At 37.0% G+C, this 16,528-nt stretch overlaps 1 protein-coding gene across 2 annotated transcripts in view; it reads left to right on the top strand.

Annotated features, from left to right (window-relative positions):
• The window catches only part of POU2F1 (POU class 2 homeobox 1), a 164,694-nt gene that overhangs the window by 124,757 nt on the left and 23,409 nt on the right, over nucleotides 1-16,528 (top strand). For both annotated transcript variants that reach the window (XM_069479106.1, XM_069479105.1), the window contains exons 5-9: nucleotides 1,061-1,180; nucleotides 3,244-3,432; nucleotides 4,813-4,939; nucleotides 10,794-10,888; nucleotides 13,927-14,100. In XM_069479106.1, the coding sequence (XP_069335207.1) occupies nucleotides 1,061-1,180; nucleotides 3,244-3,432; nucleotides 4,813-4,939; nucleotides 10,794-10,888; nucleotides 13,927-14,100 (705 nt within the window). The remainder of the gene's footprint in view (nucleotides 1-1,060; nucleotides 1,181-3,243; nucleotides 3,433-4,812; nucleotides 4,940-10,793; nucleotides 10,889-13,926; nucleotides 14,101-16,528) is intronic.

Raw genomic sequence — 16,528 nt, 5'->3', positions numbered from 1 at the left:
ATGAACCAGATGGCAAAGCATGCAAAGTTCAAATATTAGGTATTACTCCATAACATTTCAGTCAACCTGCTGCTTCCTTTCATTATAGTGTTCAGGTAACTAACAGTCAAGAGGGAAAAACAGTATTCTGGGAGATTGATTTCAGTCTTGCTAATGACTAAAGACCTCAGGTTGAGCATTCTATGAAACTCAGTGGAATATGGACCTAGCGACACACAGAAACAAGGAGAGAAAAGAAAAGGAGAGAATATGACCTTCCTTTCTGAGAGAGAGGAGGCAGAAAATTGCCTTGGTTGCCATGGTAAACTTTCATCCCTCAGAGAGATGTTGGCAAACAGGCTGTATCTCCAGTGCAGAATGTTTACAGTCCTGCACTGTAATTATCTCTCAATGACTGGCAGAATTAATCAGAGCTTTTATGTTAATTAGCCTTGCTGCAGTCCCCAAAACAGGTGGTGGGAAATATGCAAATCTATGCAGAATTTTAATGCTCTGCATAACCAGTTTTAATTACCATAAAATTTTCTCTTCGTGCCTCTTTCAGGAGTGTGTTCTCTTTCTCTCTTGACTGCAGCATTTTCCCTCTGAGCTTGTATGTTACTTGATGGGAGATGCTAGATTCACCGTCCTTTAAAATATTAGGTGAAAAGTTCTGTGGGTCAAGTAATCATCTTTAAGATGGTATATGAAGATTTAGACTGACCCCCAGGTGTGCGTGAAAATGTTGCTATGGAGGGTCTAATACAGAGATGAATTGAAAATGTCTTCTTCCCTTTACTCCTTATTTGGGGTTGTGAAAAATTCTGTTGATATGTGGAGGATGGACTAATATTTTTCTTTTTAAAAATTATAATTGCAGCTTTGCTGGCATTGAAATAAAAAGTCTAAAAACTTAGTATGTAAAACTAAGATGATACAAAGATTGATAAGAAAGGAAAAGAGAGAAAACTTAGGACAGAAAAAGTCTAATGTATTAAATGATTCTTCAATTATGGGGTTATACGTACAATTCTTTTAATCAACTATTTGAAATCTTTTACTTCTGCCCCACCCACCTCAGTCCAAATCTAATGAAGAATCGGGGGATTCCCAGCAGCCAAGTCAGCCTTCCCAGCAGCCTTCAGTGCAGGCAGCCATTCCCCAGACCCAGCTCATGCTGGCTGGGGGGCAGATAACCGGGGTAAGTTTTCCCTGAGAGAATTGTGACAAACTTTCTCTGTGTCAGAACCGCCATTGGCCGGTATCTGGCTGGAACTGTTCACCATAGCTGGCAGTAACATGGCCATGCCTGGCACGATTGTGTCTGCAAGGAGCTTTCTATACCGTAAGCAGCTCTGAAAACGGAATTATCTTTGTCATAAGTTCTCTGGATATCTTTTGTTACAGTTGCAGATGCTCTTGATAAACTAAGTACTTTTTAAAATCCACGTTTCAGGTGTTGCTTCATCATGCAATAGAATCACTATTGTATAGTGGAGACCATGACATTGATGGAATAAATGGCCGTTGTCAGTTTGGCGTCATGACATCCCTGCAAGGTCAAAGTTAAAGAATGGATTAGCACTTACAAAAGAAAAACATTTTCTTTAAGTTACTACAGTGTAATGTTCTCAAATAAAACGTGTCTCATGCCTGAGTCTGCAGCTTACCTTGTGGGCTGATTACTTCATTTCCCTGTACCTCAGTTTTCCTTCTGTTAAATGGAGATACTAATAATACCTATTTCACAGAACTGTTGTGAAGATTAGAAATAATATATGTAAAGCTCAAAGAATAGTGCTTGGCATGTGGCGTTCAATAAATGTCATTTATTTTTACACTTGATCTTAGCCAAAAGACAAGAAGTGATAAATGTCATTTATTTTTATTGTTTATGAATTGGTCTGTGTGAATATGTTAAGCTTTTAACTTTTCATCTGCCTTTGCTCTTAGACACCATTTAGAATATTTTTCCAATGTTGAAAATTTGTGTTTTAGGTTATCCTGGGGGGTGGTTAGGGGAATTATGAGGAAGAATTTTTAATTCACATCACATCAACCCCCAGAATTTTCTAGCTTCTTCATTTCCCTTAAGTATGTTTTGGCAGGGGAATACCCCTTTAAGAACTGTTGGAAAATTGTTTACAAAAATCCCATCAGGAGAGATTAATATATATATTCTATATTGTTTATTATTATTATATATTTATTATAATATAATATAAATATATATACTGTATATACATACATATCTGTTTATGGATATTGAGTTTTTGAATGGTTTGATTTCAAGTCTTACGTTTCTAATGCGCAAGTTGTGTTGGACCCTTTTAGAAGGAGGGTCGTGCCACTAAGAGACCACATATGAACTTCAGAATAGTACGTGGTTGCTTCTCAGTTGATCAGAACATATCACCAAAAGGAAAGTAGAGCACACTTACTACTGTGATTTAGGCGTGGTTCAAATAAGTTGCATTATGAAAGCAAGTTTAAAGCCACTCGAAATACATTTCCTATTTTACTATTTGGGTCTTGTTTTTGGTGACTAGAGTCTACAATGAGAAGGGGCACTTGGGATTCCAGGTTCCTTTGGCTGGAGCTTCTATGAAACCGGGGCTTTAGGATTCATTTGCATATAAAGAGAGCTGCTGTCACCACCTGTTTCGTGGAGATAATATGTTGGAGAGGGGATGTAAAGTTGCAGAGACTCAATGCTTTCAATGACAGAAGAGATTGTGTTAGGGAGGGGCCTGTAGGGAGACTTGGAAAAGAAACAAATGGAGCTCATATTCTTTAGTCATATCTTAGGACATAATGGAAATGATGGAATATGGCAGGGATTCGTGCTAATGGGAAGCAGCTGGGCCTTATCAGCTCTTCCCTCGGTCATATCCAGCATCCTTGTTCTTCATTCATCGGACTAATCACTTGCTGTTTTGCTGGGTGTAAATTTCCTTTCATATCCTGTCAGCATTGATTCTTTTTTTTCTTGCCTACTAGTTAATTACTTTTTTTGCCCGAACCCTAGGGCCCTGGACAAGCTTGAATGATTGTTTAAATCCAGAGCAAGGACCGCCATTTTAATTTAAATGTTCTGCTAGTAGTGGTAATTGCGCTGATGAACGTTTTAGCCGCATGCTAACCACATGAAGTTGGGTAGCTAGGGACTAATGCCACTTGAGTTACCTATTTCAAAGCAGTTAGCTTGCATTAGGGGCCCTTCTCCTCCAACCCTTTCCCATTCTGTGTTCTAATTTTGTTTAGCTGACTCTGACACCCGCCCAGCAGCAGTTGCTGCTACAGCAGGCACAGGCACAGGCACAGCTGCTGGCTGCCGCGGTGCAGCAACACTCCGCCAGCCAGCAGCACAGCGCTGCCGGGGCCACCATCTCAGCCTCCGCCGCCACGCCCATGACGCAGATCCCCCTGTCCCAGCCCATACAGATCGCACAGGTGAGTGAGCACTAGCTGGGGCAGCAGGGGAGCAATGAAGTGGCAGATTTTATTTAACACTAAATCACTTTCCAGTTGTTGATACGGGCCCTTAAAGGCCTGAGGAGCTGCAAATCCGTGAGGTAAGTGGTTCCCTTCCTTACCACTAAATTAGAAACGATGCATTTGTTTGCTTATTGGAGTTGATATTATAAACGCATAGCTGATTATTTGAATAAGTGACTGTTTATATTAAGTGACAATTCTTGAATAATTAGCTGGCATATTTCAGAAGCAGGGGATTACTGTATTTATTTTAATTAGCTAATTATAGCAGGCATGGGTTCTTTCATGTGCTCTGCAGTGAATGTCGCCACCCGTGTGTGAGAAAGACAGCAAGTCATCTCTTTGCTACAGAGTGATTAGCATTATGCAGAGCTGTATTAGAATGTCGTTCGGTTTTGATTTTCACATTTTAGGGCAAAGTATCCAGAGATAATAAAAGTTTATTTGAAAGGCATAGACATTAGAGTACCAAGGAGGAAAATAAGTGAAATCCTTTAAGAAGAGGAAAAAGGTAAAGGTATAAGTAGTTATATCAGTAATCTACATGAAGAGTTATTATGAGTTTAGTACTAGACACCTATCTTTATCCCCCCAGAAAAGACTCAAAAATGGACTTAAATTGTAGCAAGAGTTAAGGAAGAACTAATTACAGGTCAGACTAATTTTTTATTACTGTTATATACAGTCTCTATCAAGATAATGATTTGATTTTGACCACGTTCTTCAGCACCAAATACTTTTAGTGCCTAAGTTTTGAGACCCCATGTTGACATTAGTCTGAATAAGATAATATACATGACACCACTTTGAAAATTATAAAACACTAAGCCAATATAAGGTGCTGAACACTGATTTCTCAGTTGTTAGACAAGCTGGTCTCAAATTCATTAATCATTATAGGGCTTTTAATGTATTGATGGAAATTCAGACATGGCATTCTCAATTGTTACTAAACGAGAAAAATCAAATATTTTAAAACTCTTTTCTCACTTGATTTTTAAAACCCATATTGGTTTATATATGTTAAAAAACAGAACTATAACCATTTGTTCTGAGGGAATTTTAAAGAACTATTGAAAATGAGGCTTAGCATAAGCCATGACACAATATATGTCATTGCACAGAAATAGTAAGCTCCTGCCGTGGCTCCAGGTTTCTTCACATACTTTGTGAAACACACCCGGAGCACACCCTCTTTGGAAATATGAAAGAATGCTAATTATATACTTTTCTTTATTTGGATGTGACAGAAGTCATTAGCTGGAAGCCTTATGATTAAGTGAGCTTTATTTGATAATCTCCAATCCAATCCATGCTTTAATTCTGATTTTTCAGGATCTTCAACAGCTGCAACAGCTTCAACAGCAGAATCTCAACCTGCAGCAGTTTGTGTTGGTGCATCCGACTACCAACTTGCAGCCAGCGCAGTTTATCATCTCACAGACGCCCCAGGGCCAACAGGGTAAGCTCCTCCCTAGAGCGTGTTAGCTGTGCACGAAGGCTGTCCTCAAAATGACATTGACTGCTGTCATTTTGACTCTGAAACTATCCTTTAGAACAATATTGTCATGTAAATACTTAGTCTAGCGTATATCCAAGATTAAAAGATGAGTAAGTCGGTTTTTACTTTCAGGGGTCTTACAATCTAGCGACAGGGAAGTAGACCTATTACAAGTATTAGACTTGATGTGCACAGAACACTGTGGGAGCCAAGCAGAGACCTTCGTGATCACAGTGAATTTGGGAGAATGCGTTCATAGGCTTGTAAAGGAGAGAATGTCAGTTGTAGAAAATGAATAGCATTTGAAAAGCTCAGAAACACGGAAGAAAAATCAATAAGCTGTGTTTGAGAACTATAAATAATGCCTTGGACACTAGAGCTTAAGTTGTGTATGTGGGTAATAGTGATCTTTGAGGCCAGAAAATTAGCAGAGACCAGAACGGTAAAGAACCTCACATTCAGTTTCCAGAAGTTTGGCCTTAAATCCCATAGCTTAGTGGTTCCCAAGGTTTGATTGTTTGTCACTTGGGAAATTAGGAAAGTAGTTTCCTGAGCCTCACCCCAAAATTTTAATGAGCACTTTAGAGATTCTAACTTGAGTAGCCCTGTACCTTCCAATAAGTCTTCTGTAATCACAGAAGGTTTAAACAGAAAAGTGACATTTCCAGGTTTGTTTTAAGAAAGTTCATGCTGAAACTTAGGGAGGAAAAGTTAGAATGAATAAGAATAGAGAGAGTAATCCTGGTTAGGAGAATATTGCAGCAGTCCTGTTGAGGATTGATAAAGGCTGAACTATGATTGTGGGGATAGAAAAGACAAGATGATTTGGTGAATAAATGGGTGGATGGACAGGACCTGGTGGCCAGTTGTATTTGATTAATGATAGGGAAGAGATATCTAGGTAATTCCTGGGTTTTTAGGCAACTGTGAGGGTGGGTGGGGTCATATAGAAAAAAATGTATATGTAGTTTTAAAAGAGCTGTGGAAAAACCAGCCCTTTAGGTATAGGAAGAATAAGATGAAGATGAAGATACTGGCTGGGCGCAGTGGCTCACGTCTGTAATCCCAGCACTTTGGGAGGCTGAGGCAGGAGTATTCCTTGAGTCCAGGGGTTTGAGACCAGCCTGGGCAACACAACAAGACCCCATCTCTACAAAAACTTTAAAAATTAGCGGGGTGTGGTGATGCACACCTGTAGTCCCAGCTACTAGAGAGGCTGAGCCCAGGAGTTTGAGGTTGCAGTGAGCTATGATGGCACCACTGCACTCCAGCCTGGGTGACAGAGCAAGACCCTGTCTCAAAAAAAAAAAAAAAAAAGCAGGAGGAGGAGGAGAAGATACTGTGATTTGAGATGTAAAAAATTAGTGGAGAGTGGTAATCACAATAGGAGAGAATTCCAAGAGGGAAGGAGAAAGTTACCTAGATCAGAGAGACTGAAGGTCAAGATTGAAGTGTATATATTAGATTTGGTTATCTTTAGGGTGATAGATGGCACACAAAAAAAACAGATTTGGTGGTTGTTAAAGCCCTACAGTTGAATGAGATTGCCTTCATTTACTTGTGACAAAGACAAGGATGCTGTCTTTCCTTTTTCAAATCTGGGACCTCGTTTTTAGTAAAAGAGTAAAGCCAAAAATAATTGGAATACCTAATAATTATTCATTCTGATCTTTTGGTAGGTGCAAAGGTATTTGTGTATTTTTAACGCCTCCCAACCCCCACAGACTTTTATAAAACCGGGAAAATAGCACAAAGTGTATAATACTGATTGGGTTTAGAGCCAGTGACCTTGGACAATTCACCTAACCTTTCTGAGTTTCTTTCTTTTTTTTTTTTTTTTTGTTGAGACAGAGTCTCACTTTGTTGCCCAGGCTAGAGTGAGTGCCGTGGCGTCAGCCTAGCTCACAGCAACCTCAGACTCCTCGGCTTAAGCGATCCTACTGCCTCAGCCTCCCAAGTAGCTGGGACTACAGGCATGCGCCACCATGCCCGGCTAATTTTTTCTATATAGATTTTTAGTTGTCCATATAATGTCTTTCTATTTTTAGTAGAGACGGGGTCTCGCTCAGGCTGGTCTCGAACTCCTGACCTTGAGCGATCCACCCGCCTCGGCCTCCCAGAGTGCTAGGATTACAGGCGTGAGCCACTGCGCCCGGCCCTTTCTGAGTTTCTTATCTTTCTCTTCTCATCTTCCCCTTCACTTGTAAGAGTGAATTACATAAAATGTTTTATTAACATCAAGAAGATGATTCCTTGTAATGTATTAGTTAAGAGCAAACTTCTCTCTGAATTTTGGCTCTGCCACTTCTTGTTTGCGTCCTTTGGAAAGTTAACTTTTTGTGCCTCAGTTTCCTTGTCTGTAATATGAGGATACTTTTAGTATTTACCTCACAGAGTTGTAAAGATTCATTGAGTAAATACATGTAAAAGGTGCCTCATACATAGTAACCTCTCTGAATATTTTCTGCTGTTATCATTATGACATTATCGCGGTACCAGTATTATCAGTCAAGAAATGATAGATGCAGTAACTCAGAGAATGAAAATAGTTTGTACCTTTAGTTTAAAAAAAAAAAAAACAGCTTGAAAGTAATCTAGAATCAGTTTGTACCACTGCTGCTGATTGTAATCGATGAGTGTTAGTAGTATATGACCTAGATTTTATTTTCTAAGATGATTCAACAATGTAAAGGGTGTGAAAAGTAGAAACACTCACGTGTATGTAAACATTTCCAGGAGTGGAATTCATTATAATTAATATTAATAGCATCAGAGAAGCTGAAAAAATCTAAATAGCTGTTCTTTTAGCTAATGATGGAGGACAAAGATTTGATCTTTTGAAATTGTAATAATAAATGTTTCCAGCATGAGATTAGCCTTTCAATATTGATTGCTTGAGTTCTGTTTTCCCTTGTTTTTCATTTATTAATCTAAAACTTTTGAAGTATAGTTTATATTTTTGACAGTATTGCTGAGATCATATAACTCTGTCTGGAATTTAATTTCTAGCAAGTGAAATCAAATCCATTTTTCCAGAATTATCAGGATTATTTTTCTTTCTTTTTCTTGAGTAAACTCTTATTGATACCTGTCTGAACTTGAGTCATAATTTGTTGGAGATTTTATTCTGAAAATAATCAAAGAAATATTCTTGTTTATAAAAACTGTTTCTTCATTTGGTTTTTGTTTGTTTTTGGTTTTTTTTTATTGTTATTGTTTATGGGGAGGGAGATAGAAAGGGTTGGTCCTTAAGTTTTAAACCTCTCTGGGCCCTTTTAGCATTTTCAGCTGAGCTCATTTGGGGAAAAAGACCTAAGGTTTGAATTCATTTATAAAATATGCTTCTAGGCCGGGTGCGGTGGCTCACGCCTGTAATCCTAGCACTCTGGGAGGCCGAGGAGGGTGGATCGCTCGAGGTCAGGAGTTCGAGACCAGCCTGAGCAAGAGTGAGACCCTGTCTCTACTAAAAATAGAAAGAAATTATCTGGCCAACTAAAAATATATATAGAAAAAAATTAGCCGGGCATGGTGGCGCATGCCTGTAGTCCCAGCTACTCGGGAGGCTGAGGCAGGAGGATCGCTTAAGCCCAGGAGTTTGAGGTTGCTGTGAGCTAGGCTGACGCCACGGCACTCACTCTAGCCCGGGCAACAAAGCGACACTCTGTCTCCAAAAAAAAAAAAAAAATATATATATATATATATATATATATATATATGCTTCTAGGAACAAAAATTAGTCATTTGGATTTATAACTTCTGCTTGGATAGGAATCATTTTAAAAATATCTGCTTTTGTCACTTACAGATTAATAAAAACTAATTTTCATTGTTAAACTTTAAAGAAACTCTTGTGTTGAAATAGCCTATGCTTAATAATGAGACCTCATTTCTGACCTTTGTGCTCTCTTCTGTTTCATTTTTTATTATTTTTGAATATTCTTTAGGCTTTAGCTTTTTCAAAATAATTTTATTTAATTAGTTTTAATCATTGACATAAAATATAGTTTTATTTTTCTCTCTAGGCTACCCTTCAGTTTTTTGAAATCAATAAAATTTAATATTTTAATTAATTTGCTCAACAATTTGTTGAGTGCCTGTTAAGTGTCATACATTGCTCTGAGTACTGGATATAATTTGGGACAAGATACAGTCCCTGCTTTCATTAGAAGTCAGATAGTAACCATGTAAACAAATGGTTTAAATAGCAGTAAGTACCAGGCAGACAGCAGATCAGTAATCTGGTCATGGTTAACCTGTGGAAGAACGGGCCTAGGGAGCCTCTCTGGAGAAGCAGCATTTGAATTAGAAACTGAATGATGATGGGGAGGTTGCCACACCTAGGATCTAGGTGAAGAGTCTTGTAGACAAAGGAATGAAAAGCACCTGAGGTAGGAAGAACTTGACCAAATTGGGGGGATGTGGGGGGGGGATGTAGCTGAACTCCTCCAGTGTAGCTGGAGTTCAGTGAGTGAAATGAAGTGGTAGGAGATGATGTATGAGAACTAGACCAGGCCAGGTTACCTACAGATGCTCTCGTGGCCTCAATAAAATCTGTGCAGTAGTTAGATCACTCTAACTACTTTATGGGGATGGAACTACAGAGAGTCACCGGGGGAAGCAGGATGGTCATTTAAACGTCCATCAATCTGCCTTTTAAGAAACATGTGTAGTAACATGTACTGAATTTTATTTCATTTAATCATATTTGCTTCAAAATATATTTCACTTGTCCCAGATCAACAAAAGTCAGGGTTCTCTAGAAAAATCCAAATCTACTTTGTAATATTTATCTTATTTGTGATCTACATAAATTCAGGCAGTGCTTAGTTACTTACAAATATAAATGACAGACCCTGTGACTGATCTGTGGAAGGTTTACATTTTTCAGCTATGTCCTACATATTCCAATAATCAGTGTATCCAAGTTTAATAACCTAACGAAATCATAATTAGGAAGATGGATGTTGCTCCAGATAATCTTACCACATATTTTTAAAGGTGGCAGAATCCCTTTTGTTTGATCTGCTATGTTGGATAATTTCTACCTTTGATCTTAATCTAACAGACATAATCCTGTATCTAGTATTTGATTAATAGCAACAGCATTATATTAGAAACTAGGTACTACAGATTAAATTCTTAAATACAGACATTTCTGGGTTGCTCCTCTTTTGATAAGGCTCTGAAAATAAAAAGCCATAGACTCAAATAATTGACTGGGCATTTACTACAAACATGTCACATTTCTACTTTGAGTATCACTTGTCATCATGAAGCATTGCTGGCATTACTTATCAATTATTTTTAAACTAAAGTTTTAAATTTAATGCAAATAGAGTATTTTACATTTCACCTTTACTATTACCAAAAGGCAAATGTTTCATGAGAACTTGAAAACAACTTTTTTCCCCACCTAAAGGATAGCACGCTCCTTTCATGAACTAGACTCAGGTCCAGCATGTACTGGCAGTTTTTAATGGATTCTAGGTAAAGAAATTAAACTTTTTTTTGGCATTTACAACTGCCTCCATTTTGAATGATTCTTCACTTTCATCCATTCCTTATTAAAATAAAGAATTGGCCTATCAGAGAATTTATTCACATTATGCTAAAAACATAGCAGTCTTAATTTAATGTTCCATATCTTCTTGCCCAAGTTGTATTTAACAAGATTGAATTTTAGGCAGATAATAATTTTGAGACCAGTAAGACTATCAGATCAGTTGGAAATTTTCAGTTCACATTCATATTCTTTCTTTCCATGTGTTCAATATAATCTTCAATGTTTCTTGCACAACGTGCTTGTGTTTTACAGGTCTCCTGCAAGCGCAAAATCTTTTAACACAACTACCTCAGCAAAGCCAAGCCAACCTCCTACAGTCGCAGCCAAGCATCACCCTCACCTCCCAGGTCAGTTTTCTTCTATGGAGGTTCTCTTGCCCTATTGTTTTGGGAGACTTTTGGACTTTATTTGCTTTAAAAACCCCAGAAAACCTAATAAAATTAATTCAGTCTTCAAAACTAACCAGAAATTCAAAGCTGGGGTTATCAATTTGATAGAACAGTGCTACCAAAGTGATATAGTCTTTGAAAATCATCAGGAGTCCCTGTTTTCTTATAACTGTGTTGGCAGCAAATGAGTAATGAGTTGTGATTCTGTGACACCTCCCCCTACCACATCTGGCAGTCGATGTTACCCCTTGAACTGGAAACCTAGTACCTCAGTTAAAACCCATCGTTATCCTTTGCCCTTTCTGAGCAATAGCAAAGATGCTCTGGTCTCTAGTTTCTTTCCTATCAATACTTGGTTGCATTTGCTCATTTATACTAGACCATATAAATACTACCATCATATAAAAAGCACAAGTGTTAGGTATCTAGAGGTTTAAATTATAGACTCACTTCTGCTTCTTATCTAGCTATGATTTTGAGCATATCCTTCTTCCTCTGTGGAACTTAATCTTCTCATCTCTAAATTAGGTGACTGAACTGGCTAATCCTGAATCCCCTTCCCACTCTGACTTTGCAGTATGGAATTATCACTTAATACTAACACATTGCTAGATTTCACAGAATTCAGCATCCACGTATGATAAGAACACTTGCAAACTAGGTATTATAGAGGGTAACTTTCTTAACCTAGTAAAGAGCATCTACCATAAAAACCCCCATCATCATACTTAATAATGAAAGACTGAATACTTTTTCCCTAAGATCAGATACAAGGCAAGGTGACCAGTTACCACCTTTATTCAGTATTACACTAAAGGTGCCAGTAGTGTAATAAGACAAGAAAAAGAATTAAAGGTTATATATAGATTAGAAAGGAAGAAGTAAAACTATCTTAATTGGTAGATGACACAATTATCTATGTAGAAAATCCTAAGTAATCTACCTCAAAAAGTTTCTGGAATAAGTGAGTTTAGCAAGTACATAGGATACAAAGTCAATGTTCAAAAATCATTTATATTTCTATACATTAGCAATGATCATTTGGAAATTGAAATTAAGAAAAACATTTATAGTACTTATGGATAAACTTAACAACATTTTAAGACCTATACATTGAACACTATTTACAGTGTCTCTCGCTTGGACGGCCGTTCACGGGAGAGATCAACTGAGCAATTAAGATGCAGAGTCAAGGTGGTACCTCCTGCTAGGGAACACCTGGAGGCCTGTGCTCCACTCAGGGCTTGTGAGAACCGAATAGCCTTGTCTAATGAGAAAATTTAATATTTTCTTTTAAAAAAGAACCTATACTCTCATGCCCCCGAATAAATAATTAAATGCATTTAAATAATCAAATGTTTTAAAAATACATTGAGTAAACTGGCAGATTAAAAGGACTTTTATCATAGTTAAAAATAAATGAGGCCTTCTCAGATTTGAAGCAACAGATGATATTGGAAAGGAAAATAAGAAGCTCAAGCAAATGTTAATTTAAAGCTTATGTACCCTGAAAAATAAAAGGAAAAAAGCAGATTGGAAAAATTGTTTGCATTGACAAAGACTCAATCTATAACATTTGATGATCTCTTCAGGGATAAGAATGAGAATAAGGATATCATTAATATATAAATGGGTTAAGGACATAAATCCAAGAAATACAGATAATAATTGACATGGGAAAATTTCAACTTTGAGTAGTAAGAGAAATATAAATTAAGACAGCAGTGAAGTACCATTTACTCCCTGAATTAGCAAAACATTTTTTTAAACTGCTAACACAAATCATGCGGAGGAAACGAGCATTGTATAGTGGGCACCAACATTGTGATGTGTATCAAAAGCCATGAAATTGTTGGCCGGGCATGATGGCTCACGCCTGTAGTCCTAGCACTTTGGGAGACCGAGGCAGGAGAATCACTTGAGCCCAGGAGTTCGAGACCAGTCTGAACAGCATACTGAGACCCCGCCTCTACAAAAATGTTTTAAAAATTAGCCGGGTGTGGTGGCGTGCGCCTCTAGTCCCAGCTACTTGGGAGGGTGAGGCAGGAGAATGACTTGAGCCCAGGAGTTTGAGGTTGTAGTAAGCTATGATGATATCACTGCACTCTAGCCCAGGCAACAGAGTGAGACCCTGCCTCAAAAGAAAAAAACAGGCCATGAAATTGTTTATGCAGTTACCAGAAAATCAACTGTGAATTTATCTCAAAGAACTAATTACGTACTTAGGTGGAAAAAATAACTAATATGTGCAAAGGTTTTCATTGTGGTATTATCTGTTAGTGAAAGCATAAATGAAAATGTTCAGCAATTAAGAACCGGTTAAATAAATTATAATATTGCCTCAGTCAGCTTTTGAAAATGACTATTATGAAGACTGAAATACCATAGAAAAAAGTTAAAGCAATGTTAAATGAGAAAAGCAGAGTGTAAAATTATGTACACCAAAATTAAGTTAAGGTTTAAAAATGTAGATCTGTGGAAAAAAACTTGAACAAATACACAAAATGAAAACCTAAGTTATTTAAACAATAAATGATTTACTTTTTCCCCTTAAAATAGTTTAAATAATCCTATAATAGCGTCACATATGGAGATGTGATGGTGATAAACAAGACAGATACGGTCTTTATTGTTTTGGACAGTTTAAGTGGCATATTTATGAAACAGAGTTTTTAAAATAATTTATTTAATGGCATAAGATACATTTATTCAGACCTTTTGAAAACCCAGGTATAATATGTTTCATTTTTGTGTATTCAAGTTTTTTCTATAGAATTACATGCTTACCCTTAACTGTAATGATAGTGAGCAGAGAATTTCACAGTCTGCCTTTCCCACTGAACACTGTGTTGTAGGTTCTGTAGTGTTACGTGGTCTTCATCACTCTCCATGAATATAGCTGTTTCCTTAAGTTGTTTGCTTGCGGCACATTCCAGTTGTAAACGTAAACATCTGTGTGTATGTTTGCTCTCACCATTCTGTTCCTTCTCCAACAGCCAGCAACCCCCACACGCACAATAGCCGCAACCCCCATTCAGACACTTCCACAGAGCCAGTCAACACCAAAGCGAATCGATACTCCCAGCTTGGAGGAGCCCAGTGACCTTGAGGAGCTTGAGCAGTTTGCCAAGACCTTCAAACAAAGACGAATCAAACTTGGATTTACTCAGGTAGGATGAACCCACCCTTAGTGAGATTTCCCCCCTTGGCAGGTCCAAATGCAGTTGGCCCTCTCTATCCCTGGTTTCCACAGCTGTGGATTCAGCCAGCCGTTGATTCAAAATATTCAGGGGGGAAAAATAATGGATGGTTGTGTCAATACTGAACATGTACAGATTTTCTTCTCTTGTCATTATTCTCTATACAAAAAAGTGTAAAAACTATTTATAGGGCCTTTGTATCGTATTGAGTATTATAAGTAATCTAGAGATGATTTAAAGTGTATAGGTAGATGTGCATAGGTTAGATATAAATACACCATTTTGTACTCTTGAGGATTAGAGCAGCTATGGATTTTGGCATCCGAGAGGGGTCCTGAAACCAGTCAACCCCCCAAGCATACCGAGAGACAACTGTATTTGCTTTATGTGTCGAAAGAGGCTTCTAAGGAACAATGTGTTTCTCAACCATATTGTTTTTTGGTCTTAAACTGTAACTTTTTGTTAGCCATTTCCTGCATTTGTATGTTTAGAATATTGTATACATTTAATTATAAGTTTACCATTTAATGTTAAAAGTTAAACCTTTAAGATTTCTCTCAGAACACAGGTCTCTGAAATCATAATTATTAATATATCAGTAAATCGTTGGGAGTTTTAAAAGATGATGTCGGGGACTGATATGACTATACTGAGGGTTTTGTTATTTGAAGAACATCTGGTTGTAGACCTTAGTGTTACATATGTAAGGTTGACAGAGTAAAGATTACAGGGTCTTTTATAAAAGTAACTAAACGAGGAAAAGTTTGAAAGGCTTGTTTAAAAATAGTTTTGGGGGAGAGAGGAGGATAATAGAGACCTATGCATGAATATGCATGCACCCTCTCTAAAGCTATACTGAAACTAATTAATCAAATAAGAATCTACTGAAAATGAAAAATTGAAATTTTTAATCAAAATCCAAATTGATTTTTTAAATGTCAGCTAAAATGATTTAAGATCATTAGGTGAAAAAAAAAATGAAGTTTTTTGGAGGATTGGATTGGGTGTTTTTATGGAATCGGGGAAAAACTTAATGTGTGGAGTTTTTAAGCCACCACTTAAATACTATTCAAATTATTTTGTGTTGAAAGTACAGCAATGCTCCACCTACTCTGGTGGGTCAGAAACCAGGATGACATCCCTGCATGTATTCTAGGAAGTTTTAGGAATAGACATATATCTCTTTGGGAATTTATTTTTGCTCAAAGAAACTAATTGTATATTGGGAACATAAAATGATTTTTAAAATAGGTATAATTTTAAAGGAAATGCAGTTACATTTGTGAGGAGTTTCAGTTATGAAAAAAATTACAGAAACACTTTAATATTTTTGAAGCATCTAAGTGATCTGACCTTTAGCTTTAGAAAGCTAAAGATAAAACTAGATTGATAGGGGCAAGTTTAATAAGCTGAAATAAGTGTAAAGTTAGCATGTTTAGCAGTGCGTGAGGTGTTAGACTATTAGCACAGTGTACTCTTGTGTTTCCTGGGATGATTGTTGCCTAAGTGATATGCCAAAGATGTTATGACTTCTAAAAATCTTTAACATTCACTCACATAGTTATTTGCTTTCTTATGGCATTTGACCCAATATATTGCCAGTATTATGTTTCTCCCTCCCTCTCTTCCCCCTCCATGTAAAGGAGCTTCCTTGTGGTCTGATGTTTTGCTTTATGGTCTTATCCTATTTTTTGGCATGACCGTTTCTTATTTTTCAAAATGACTATGACACAGCAGTGGCAATGGTTCACAAACTTTGACTACTACCGCTGCAGCATGGGAAAATCAGCCAATCAACCTCTGTTTTTAAGTCTGATACCTCACTTGTAGTTATTCAAAGGTTGCTTTGTATCCAATTTTTTTGTATGTAGATGTATACACATACACAGAGTTAGATATTCAAGTTATATTTGTTGAAACAAATCCCAATTCTCTGAGTAAATGTACATGTTATTAGATGTTTTAAAGTTATTTTCTATTTACATAATTGCTTATTAAAGGATTACTACAGATGACATTGCATAATTAGAAAGCATGTCGTAGTATAATACATTTATCACATGAGGTACATCCATTATTTCCTAGTCCCAATCTTTGTTTTTTTCTTCCTTTTACCCTTTAAAAATATTGAAGGGATTTAATATAGTTCAGATTATGTATGAATCAGCTGCTTAAAACATTTACTTTTGTGAAAGATAATGCCAAATGGTTGTAAGTTACAAGAGCATCAAACCAAGCATATACCAAATTAATGAAAATTAGTATGTTAACTGAGGGACCTGTTGCTTTTTATACAATTAAATAATTTAAATGTGAAATAGCATTGTATTAGAAATCTCAAGTAAGTGGATTTGTCATTTATTGCCATGGTTCTAGTTGTTAATAGTTAATGGCTTTA

The sequence above is a fragment of the Eulemur rufifrons genome, chromosome 8 (genome assembly GCF_041146395.1).
Source record: "Eulemur rufifrons isolate Redbay chromosome 8, OSU_ERuf_1, whole genome shotgun sequence".
Lineage (NCBI taxonomy): Eukaryota > Metazoa > Chordata > Mammalia > Primates > Lemuridae > Eulemur > Eulemur rufifrons.
This window is presented reverse-complemented; position numbering and strand designations above follow the sequence as displayed.